At 54.7% G+C, this 10,154-nt stretch overlaps 1 protein-coding gene across 3 annotated transcripts; it reads left to right on the top strand.

Moving 5' to 3' along the window:
- The first annotated feature begins 28 nt into the window (after positions 1-28).
- Positions 29-9,942, top strand: TM6SF2 (transmembrane 6 superfamily member 2). 3 transcript variants are annotated; one of them, XR_005653923.1, is made up of 11 exons: positions 29-2,630; positions 4,224-4,327; positions 4,762-4,859; positions 4,929-5,032; positions 5,398-5,480; positions 5,899-6,023; positions 6,213-6,314; positions 6,648-6,740; positions 7,368-7,487; positions 8,399-8,666; positions 9,067-9,942. XR_005653923.1 is itself a non-coding variant. In XM_039867986.1 (10 exons), exons 1-10 carry the CDS (start codon positions 2,536-2,538, stop codon positions 8,603-8,605), a joined length of 1,131 nt encoding a protein of 376 aa, XP_039723920.1. In that variant the 5' UTR covers positions 29-2,535; the 3' UTR covers positions 8,606-8,902. The 3 variants fall into 3 exon arrangements, 1 of the variants encoding a protein (XP_039723920.1); XR_005653924.1 differs by lacking the exon at positions 9,067-9,942 and adding an exon at positions 8,932-9,004; XM_039867986.1 differs by lacking the exon at positions 9,067-9,942 and having other exon boundaries at positions 8,399-8,902.
- Positions 9,943-10,154: the final 212 nt, after the last annotated feature.

Raw genomic sequence — 10,154 nt, 5'->3', positions numbered from 1 at the left:
CTCAGAACACCGTCTAGCCCTTTGCCCATGGAGTTTTTATTCTCCATTGGCATAGAATGGGTTGGAGTTGAGAACAGGGCCAGCCAGTGAGACCTGGCCACAGCTTGGCCAGGGAATATGTGGGGGGTCCTCCCAGCCTAGCACTGCACTGCAGGAAGGTCTTGAGCAGGGGTCTCCAGGCAGGGCCCATCCTTCCCTCAGGACACATCTTTGTTTCTCTCCTCCCCGGCAGTTGGCTGCTACAAGCCCCAAAACCCAGCCAGCCCCGGCAAGTGATGACTGCAACCCAGGCTGCCCCACCTACCCTGGGTCTCACCTCTGTGGTAGACACACTTCCCTGGGTCTTGTGCCTTTGGGGGACAGCTGTGTGCTAAGATTACATATGCCTCCTGGAGGATGGGAGGTGGTGGGTGGCCCAAGCTAAGGTGTACGCTGAGAGCAGCTCCCCACGTCTCCAGAGCCAGTGCCTCACATTTGTGCAGAAACACCTGGGGATCCAGCTGCAGCCATGCTTGGAGTATCAAGGCCTGAGAATCTGATGAGCCTACAACCTACCTGTCTGCTCCCACACGTGCATTAAGTGGGTCTGTTCAACCTCTGCATGCTCATGGGCTCTGAGGGCCTGAGCTGGATTTGGTGTCCCAGGATGGATAGGGACGTGTTGGTGAACCCATAACAATCTGAGACTGATAAATGTTGCCAAGAGGAACCCGAACCTGTGGTGCAGGTGGCCTGGGCAGGGTCTCAGTGGGACCTCCAGGGAGTTGGGAGGGTCTCAGCAGCAGAGTCCAGGCTGGGTGACATGCCACCATCTCCCCTCCATGGTACTGTACCCAGGCAGGATGAAGGTGATACGTGCCAGGATCCCAAGCACAGGTATAGTACACACCTTGACCTGGGCCACCTACCCACTTCCAGAGGTTACAGCGATGGGGACGCTGGGCTTCAGTCCCAGGCACCCCACCATCCAGGTTAGGGTTATCTCTCTATTGAATTCTGGCTGGGAGGCTGGCCAGACTCAGCCCGTGGACTTTACCCCCAAGGCAGAGGGAGAGTTGGAAGAGGAGGCCTCTAGATGCTGTGTGTGTGCGCGTGTGCATGCGTGCACGCAGGTGCCTCCCCACCACAGTACAAAGCCAGGCCCCTAGAAAGAGCTGGGCCAGATACCCTTGGTCCTGCCGGTGGCAGGGAGGGCTGCCTTGAGGAGGGGACATTAGGATCTACTTTAAAGGGTGAGGAAAAACAAGGAGAGTCCATCTTGTATACAGGAAAGAGACCTGTGAACTGTTGTCACTGCCAGCATTGGGAAGGTCAAGAAACCAGACTGGAGCTTCAGGTCACCCCAGAGGAACCTGAATTTCACCCCAAAGGCAAAAGACATCTGGGGAAGGTTGTCAGGTCAGTGGCCAGAACATGTCACCCAGGCTCAGAGATAGGACCCACCTGGCATAGGGCCAAGGGGCTACATGGAGAAGGCACGAGGGTTTCAATCTTATTCCAACCCCAGACTGTCCCGCAACCCCTCCAGGCAGGAATCTTACCCTTTCGAGTAGCTGCAAGTACCACGTGGGCGGAAATACGAAGCTGGTTTGTGGGCGTGACAAAGACAGCTGCCTCCTAATTCACCCTGCAGCCCCGTTATAGGTCCACCCTCCGCTTCACATCTCTCTCTGGACTTGGCCCAGCGTCCAGACTGTTCAGAACCCTTTCGCGGCTCCCCGCCTCCCAGTCCCAGGCCTGAACTATTCTTGCCAGAAACACTACCAAACTCACCAAACTCTTCACACCCACCCAATCTCAGCGGTCTCATTGGCCCCCCCCTCTCTCTGGCCCTGCTCACCTGAGCAGGAGTCCTGCCTCAGCTGTCCATACTATGTCCAGGTTACATGACAGGATCTCAGAGCACAGAATCAGAGTCCTTCAAGGAGCCGCAACCCAGGGCCGAGGCCGCCTGCCCTGAGATGGTCCCCAGGCTCAAAGCTTCACATTTGAACACGAGTTTAAATGTGTGACCCCCACATGAAAACTTAAATCCAAGTGCTCTGAAGGTAACTGCGCCCAAGCAGTGAGTGAGTTTCCTCCTTCAGCGCGCAAGGGCCACGCCTACTTGATCCTGGGGGAAGAGAAGACAAAAATGTGGTGGTTGGGAGTCGAGGCTGGGACACTGGTGCCCTAGGATGAAGAAAAGCAGAACGAGGAGAACGAATTCCCTCAGAATGAAGTTGCCACTGGGGAAGCATCTGGAAGCATCCGAGGCGTCGTGTTCTAGCCTTTAATAGAGAAACTGAGGTTGGCCGTAGGGGACCGCACTGAGTCCATTGAAGGCGTCGAGGGGGGAGGGGCCTCGGAGGCTCCGCAGGAACGCACAGGGCGGCCAAGGCTGTGGCAACACGACCAGGGCACAGAGTGGGTCGACCTTTGCTCGGGGCGGGGCCAGGCCCGTCTCTGGCAACCTCCCACCCAGACTCGCTGCGGCGGCGGAGCCGAGCACCCTAGAGGTCGCGGGGTCCGTGCCACTGTCCGAGTGCCGCAGCTATGGACACCCCACCGCTGGCGGGCAAGATCGCGGCTTTGTCGCTTGGCGCCCTCCCAGTGTTCTATGCGCTCAACCACGTCTCGGTGCTCTCGCAGTGCGTGCAGGGGGCCAGGGGACGCGGGGCTAGACTGGGGTGTGAGGCGGGGGCCGGAGAGAGGATGCGCATGCGCGGCGGACCTGGCTCTGGGAGAGCTCGGAGCCCCAGCCACTTCGGCATGGCAGGATGGGACTGGATCAGAACCCTCTAGCCGGAAGTCCTTAACCCACCAGCTGGGAGACTTTGTGCTGGGCGTTGGGGCGCCCCTGGGACGTTTGAGGCCTGGGGAGAAGGGTCGTTGAGAAGCAGAACCTCTCAAAGGACAGAGTTTTGGAGCGTTTCTGGGGTTTTTCCAGGAATGTGCCCAGCACAGGCTCCAAAGTATTTCCCCAGATAAGGCCTTGATGACCAGGCTCTTGCCACACACACGTTCTGCTGCACCGTCCCTACCAGCCAGTTCCTCTATCTCCTGTCTCAGGTCTGGGACTTTCTTTTGTTCAGGACTAGCTCACCTTGACCCTAGCTTCAGTTTCCCCTACATGTCTTGACCTCCCTATTCCTGTTTCCTAACCTTAGACCCTACTCCTGTGGATCCAGCTACTGGTACCCGGCATCAGCAAGCCCCTCACACTCCCAAACCCAGCTCGACCCAAGACATGGAGTAGAGGGAGTCTTGATTATGGGTTTGGTTCTTTGGGTACAAATTTCTGGCTCCATCTCCCTAGACCCTGAGTGCTCCAGGTTGCCTCTGGGAGCCTCAGGTTCTTCACTTAGTAATGAACGTAATCTTAGATCTCATCTCATAGTTCAGTTAAGGATTACAGATCGTGTGCAAAGACTCTAGTGTGGTCCCATCTGATTACTATAATTGTCATTGTTGGTCAGATGGGGCCAGAAATGGGGATCCTAGGGATCAGAGGGTACTCAGAGGAGGTAGGGTCTGGAGAGAGTAGGCAGGGAGAATGTGTGACCTTGGATAGGTCTGCCCTCTCTGTGCCTTGGTTTGCCAAGTGTTGAGGGGTTGCCCAAAGACCTGGCTTCTACTGTCTATGCAGCTAGTTGACCTGCCTTATCAGGTTGATGGGGACAGATCAGAGTAGTGATTGGGTGGAGTCAATGGAGGCATTTAGACTTTAGCCAGGAGAAGTCAGGAGCTTCACATAGTGAGGTGTACACAGCTGAGCACTAGAGACTCTCTGGCAGGTGTGGGCGCTGGGTCCAGCCACAGAGGGGTTCAGCGTTGTCTAATGAATGATTAAGCAAATTGAGTCAAATACATATCAGCAAGTGATGGACTAAATCATACAATTGGAAGGGGCCTCTGTACCTGGCCCAAGTTGGGCAATGATTCTTTCTGAGGAGTCAGAAAAGGCTTCCTGGAGGATGAGCAATGTAGATGGGTCATGAAGGATGAGTGGAAGTTTGCCAACTGGAAATGAGACTTCTGAAAGCAATTTCCAGGAGGAGAAAACAGCCAGGGAAAGAGCTTGGTGATGGGAAAGGGCAGTTTCAGGGAATAGTATTCCTGGATGAACAGATGCTTCAGCCTCATCCCCTGGAGCCTCCCAGAGTCTGCTCTTGCCCTCACTAGAATGCAGTGGGGCCTCAGCACTGGGCCTGGTCTCCCTGACTTGGTTTTTCTCTTCACAGTCCCCTGGGGGTGGCCTTGATGAGCACCCTGATCCTGGGTCTGTTCTTTGTGGCCATCTATAGCTTGTCCCGTGGGGAGATCTACTACGACCCACTCTATGCTGGTGAGTCAGTGAGAGGGAAGAGAACTGTGAGCAAGGGCATCTCAATCACACTGAGGCCCTTGAAAGGCCTCCTCCATCAGACTGGAGGGAATTTGAAGGGCTCCCATTGGACTGAAGAACCTCAAAGAGACTAGAGAACCCCCATTGACTGGGGAAACCTCAGAGGCCCTCTCCCTTAAGACTTGGGGCTGAGATGAGGAACAGTGTCTTTCCATCACTCTGGGGTCTCCCGAAGGTAGGGATAGTACCTCTCTCAGTCTGGAACCCCTAAAGGCAGGGACTGTGTCTCCCCTTGAGGCAGGGCTGTGGTTCATATGACCTGTAGAGTGGGGACTGGGAGCAGCTAGGTGCAGACTCCTTGCCTGGATCTGGGTCCTTGACATAGCCTCAGGCCCCACCCACACCCAGGCCTGCCCTGCCCACTTTCCCCACAGTGTTTGCCGTCTTTGCCTTCACCTCGGTGGTGGACCTCCTTATCGCTCTCCAAGAAGATGGCTACATGATAGGCTTCATGGAGTTCTACACCAAGGAGGTATGTAGAGGGTGGCCTGGGATGGCCCCTGCCTGGCTGTGCATCTGAGCCCTACACCTGCCCTCACAGGGCGAGCCATTCCTGCGCACTGCACATGGAATCTTCATCTGCTACTGGGACGGCACTGTTCACTACCTCCTCTACTTGGCCATGGCTGGTGCCATTCGCAGAAGGTGCATGGGTGGCACCTGGACCCTGGGAAGCAGGTGGGGTCTCAGGCCAGGGGGAACCAGAAGTTTGTCTAGGAGAAATCAGGAGGTTCCTCTAGGACTCCAGCCAGGGATGGCCAGGAGAAGCTTCCAGGAAATGTCACAGGTGACAGTGGTGGTCAGCACTCTTCTCTTGTTCTGAGCAGCCACTTCTGTCCTTCATAGAGGGTCCGACTGTTTATTCCCTCATTCAACTTGTTGTTTCTTCTATCCTGGGAGAAACTGGGAGGGACCCAGAGCTGGGGAGCCCAGGGTGGATCCTGGGCTCTGACTGGGGTTCTGAGACTGGGGACAGATATCTACTGGCCACCCCTCCATCTGCAACCCAGGAAGAGGTACCGAAACCTTGGATTGTACTGGCTGGGGTCCTTTGTCATGAGCATCCTGGTGTTCCTCCCAGGAAACATCCTTGGTAAGGACTTGGTTTTGACGAATCCTGCCTCCGCGGGCTGGTTATTGCCCTGCACCTGGAAGCCCCTGCTGGGTCCTCCATCTGCTCCCCAATGTCTTTGAAAGGTTCCCCCATACACAGCCTAAGCCAGCAGCCTGCCCACCTCTCCCCATTTCCTCTTGGAAGGGTGTATCCAAGGGGAGCCAAGAATAGCTGAAGTGTAGGAGCTGTGTCCAAAAGGTAAACTGAGGCAGGCCAGGTTGAGGAGCATGAACATCACCTTATGGTCATTGGGGAACCAGAGGTGTTAGAGCTTGAGCGAGGAGGGCATTTGTGAATCGTGACATCCATCCAGGAACTCTGGCATGGCTCAGCTAATGGGACCAGCCAGGCCTGGGAAATCCTCGCTGAGTGACACCCATCTCTCCTACCATGACAGGGAAATACAGCTCAGAGATCAGGCCCACCTTCTTCCTCACCATTCCATATGTGCTGGTCCCATGCTGGGCTGGCCTGAAGGTCTTCAACCAGTCGCGGGCACCAACCCGCTGCACCCCCAACATGGTAGGTGCCTTGCCCTCAGGCCAGCCTGTGCCCACCTACCTGAGTGTTCCCAATTTGAGTTTTTTTCTGGTTGAAAACATTGTCTTCTTGGAAGGATCTCCTTGGTCATTAGGAAAGAATGGATGAGCTTTTACGGAGTGCCTATTGGATACCAGACTTTCCATGCTCTCTCTCTCTCTCATGAGGTAGGTGCAGGAGGAGCAAAGAAAGGGGCTACTGCAGCGCCCAGCTGACCTGGCCCTTGTCATCTACCTCATCCTTGCTGGGTTCTTCACCCTCTTCCGGGGCCTTGTGAGTTTGGCCAACCTACTCCTCTCCTGCCTCTAGCCGCCATCCCCGGCCCTCCCTTCCCACAATGTTTCTTTACTTAGTGCAAAAAGGCCACTGCTCGCCAATCTGATCATCCACAGAAGTTCTTCATTGAGTCTGACTTGAGTGTTTCATCCCAAAGCCCTATTCCCTAAAGCCTACTCCCCAGTTCCAATATCTGGATTCTCAGCCAGAGGAGAGAACCAAGGCTGGGGGAGGTCAGAGTGAGGGGTTTGGGTTCTGCCTGGGAAAATGGGGAAGGCTTCCTGTGGGAGGGATGTTTCAGGTGGGTTATTGGTTGTCTGTTGGCTCCAGGTAGTGCTTGACTGTCCCACAGATGCCTGCTTTGTCTATATCTATCAGTATGAACCATATCTGCGGGACCCTGTGGCCTACCCAAAGGTGCAGGTAAGACGGTGGGTGGCAAGAGAGGACCATGGTTCTGCCACCCATAGGGATCCACTGGGCCTATTTGAAGCAGGTGCCAGAAACACAAAGTCAACTGGTAGAAGCACAGATGGAATTATCGTCCTACTAAAAATGTATAGACATAGCCTCAGGTATGACTGGATCCAAGAGCTCAAGGATAGCTCTGTCTCTGGGCTCTGCTTTCTTTGCATGGGCTCCACTCTCAGGTGGTCCCTTTGTGGGATGGCAGAGACAGTCTTGGGCAGCTCCAGGCTTCTTTTCGTCCTACTTAGCCACCTTAGAGGAATGTGAGCCCTTATTTCCCCAGAGCTTAAGCATGAGTCTCAGGCAGGCTCTGATTGGCCAGGTGTGAATCACATGCCCATTGCTAGCTCTGGTCATTGTTGCCAGGAGTAACGTGGGTAGGCTCAGTGTGTGCATGTGTGTATGTGGTGGAGGGATACCAAAGAGAAATAGAGGTGCAGTTTGCACAGGGTGGGATGTGCAAAGAGTCTCCATCCTGGGTGGGGTCTGAGGCTGACTAGATCCTCCCTGGGGCTCTCACCCGAGGGGGTCTCAGAAGACCTCTCAGGCAGCTGCTCATCCTGTTGGCTGTGTGTCCCTCAGATGCTGATATACATGTTCTATGCACTGCCCTTCTACGGCCTGGCTGCCTATGCCCTCATCTTCCCTGGCTGTTCCTGGCTGCCGGACTGGGCCTTGGTGTTTGCTGGAGCCATAGGCCAGGTGAGGTCTGGGGGACACAGGTGCATAAGGAAGTAAGTTTCAGCCTACCCATCAATTGCTTTTGTGCTTGCCCTGGACAGGGTGATGCTGGGCCCCTAAGAGGCCCCAGCTCAGTGCCCCAGTATTTCCTAGCCTGGGGGAAAAAGAGCCAGACACAGATACTTTCATGGGGTCAGAACTGAAGAGAGGGAGGGAAAGAGGCTGAGAGAGATTTCAGAGGGGACAGATTTCTTAGAAAAGGAGGCATAAGAACTGGACTTCGATGTATGGGAATGAGTTTTCCAGGCAGGGAAGGGCATTCCAGGAGTGAGAACAGCATAAAGAAAGGGACAGAGGGAGACAGGGATTTAGCAGAACCATAATAAGGGTAAAAGCAGAGGCAAGAGAAATTAGCAGCTTGATACTGAGGGCTTTGAACATGAGCTTGGGGGCTTGTGCAGAGAAAGAAGGGAAGTCATGGGAGGTGTTTGAGCTGTGGGGACCCAGTCAGAGCTGGGGGCCTGTTTCTGGATTCCTAATGGGATATGATAAAGGCTGGGCCCAGGTCAGGGCAGTGGGGACCAGGAGGATATCTATGGGGTAGAATCAACAGGATTTGTGTTGAGGGCAGCTGCCCGGAGTGGGGAAGAGCTAGACCCAGGTCAGAGATGAGGTGCAGGGCCCAGCAGACAGAGTGAAGATGGTTCTGATTAAGTAGCTAGGAAGAGGCTCACAGATGTACAAGGACAGACAGGACATGTGGGGTCAGGAATATTTAGAGACAGAGGGACTGGAAAGGGGAGACAGATAGGTCAGCAGAGCCAGTGAGATGGAGACGGGGACCTTCTGGGCTCCCCAAGATGGGATGTTGGTGATACTGAGACTGGTTCTTTCCTGGCCCCTGACACCCATTCTCCCTGTGTGGCCACCAGGCACAATTCTCACACATGGGTGCCTCCATGCACCTGCGCACACCCTTCACCTACCGTGTGCCCGAAGATACCTGGGCCTGCTTCTTCTTGTGCAACCTGATGTATGCGCTGGGCCCCCACCTGTTGGCCTATCGCTGCCTGTTGTGGCCTGCCTTCTTCCTGCATCCACCCCCTGGCTCCCAGGCCCCCCACAAAAAGCAGCACTGATGGGACTGTGAGACTCCCCAGGACTCTGTTTACACAGCCAGCCGGCGCTGCCCCCAGAAGGGTAGGTTGGGTCTTTAGAGGCAGGAGGTATGTCCCTGGTGTCTTTAGTCCTGACTATGGTGGTTTCAAGGCCAGCTGGTGGGATGGAAGACCCAAGGGCCAGGTGTTCTGACAGAGAGGGCTACAGCCACACTCAGCTGTCACTGCTCCCCAACCTCCACATATTCTTCTACTCTCACAGAATTTACCCATTACTCTCATGGATCCTTTTAGTAAAAGCCCTTTTGATGCCTAAAATGTTGCTGCCTGAGTGTTTCATGGGGCAGGGGTGAGGGACTCTCTTCTCAGATCCCGCAAAAGCCCACTCATTACTGCCAGTATGATGGTCAGGAGGTCAGGAGCTGGAGATGCCAGGTAGCAGAATTCTGCCTCTGGTCGGTGTATACAACTCCATCTTCCAGGTCGGGAAAACTGAGGCTCAGAGAACCAGAACCTGCCTGAAGTCACAATCAGAAGAGTTTTAAAGTCCTGTTTCTGCCAATAAATTATAATAATTAATAGTGTGGCACAATTATTAAGCACCTACAGTATAACACACCAAAGGCTAACCTCACATGCTATATGCTGGATCTTACCCCGTATTCCAGATGGGGAAACTGAGCCTGCAGGAGATGAAAGTCTTGATCTGAGGTCACACCTCCTAGGTACAGCTGAGCTAGGAACCCAGCCCCGGCCAGTTCAACCACAGAGCCTATAACCCTGCCTCTGCTGTCTGTTTGGTTTATATTTTGGGGAGACAGCCTGGGGAGGCAGCCGAGGGGTTGGGAGAAGGGTTCATTGTTTTCTGGTTTGATTATTGAACCTGGATGAAGGGCTAGGTTCAGGGGTAATGGGCTAGAGTGGAATCAGAGGCTTGACCAGACTCCCCTGCTCCCTATTCAACACTTATTAGCCACCTATTGACTGTATGTCTAGCCACTGGATCTTCACCAAAGAATTAGCATTCCATTTCCCAGAGGTGGAAACCGAGGTTCAGAGACCAAGCTCTCTTCCAAGGTTCCACTGCTGTCGAGGGGCAGATTTGGATTTGTATCTGTTGCTGCATGATTGGATAACTGTTTGTGGGTTCCGCACCCCACAAAATGAGCACCTTTTCAGTGCTAGAGTCCAGGACCACACGATGGTCACCCAGTGGGAAATGGGAAAACAGACCTGCAGGCCAAGCCCCTTTCCCAGCTTACTCAGTCCCCTGACTACGCAGGGCATCTGAGCTGGAAGACTCCATAAAGCCCCTCCTCCATTTTAAAGATGGTTAAACTGAGGCCCAGAGAGATTCCTCCACGGGCTCACAGTCAGCCAGCAGGGGCAGTGACCTGGTCCTGCATTCACTGTCCAGCGTGTTCCTACTTGCATCCGCGCCAGGCTTTCTCTCCGCCAAGCGCCCGCGCCTCCGCGTTCCCTTTAACGCACCCCCCGCCGCCCCCCATCTCGTTTGCTTCCCTCCTCCCCTTGCAGGCAGACGCCGGGATTGCGCCGCCCGCAGGGACCT

This window comes from Pteropus medius, unplaced genomic scaffold (assembly GCF_902729225.1).
Source record: "Pteropus medius unplaced genomic scaffold, Ma_sr-lr_union100, whole genome shotgun sequence".
Classification (NCBI taxonomy): domain Eukaryota; kingdom Metazoa; phylum Chordata; class Mammalia; order Chiroptera; family Pteropodidae; genus Pteropus; species Pteropus medius.
Note: the sequence above shows the minus strand (reverse complement) of the source record. Positions and strands in the feature narration are given on the sequence as shown.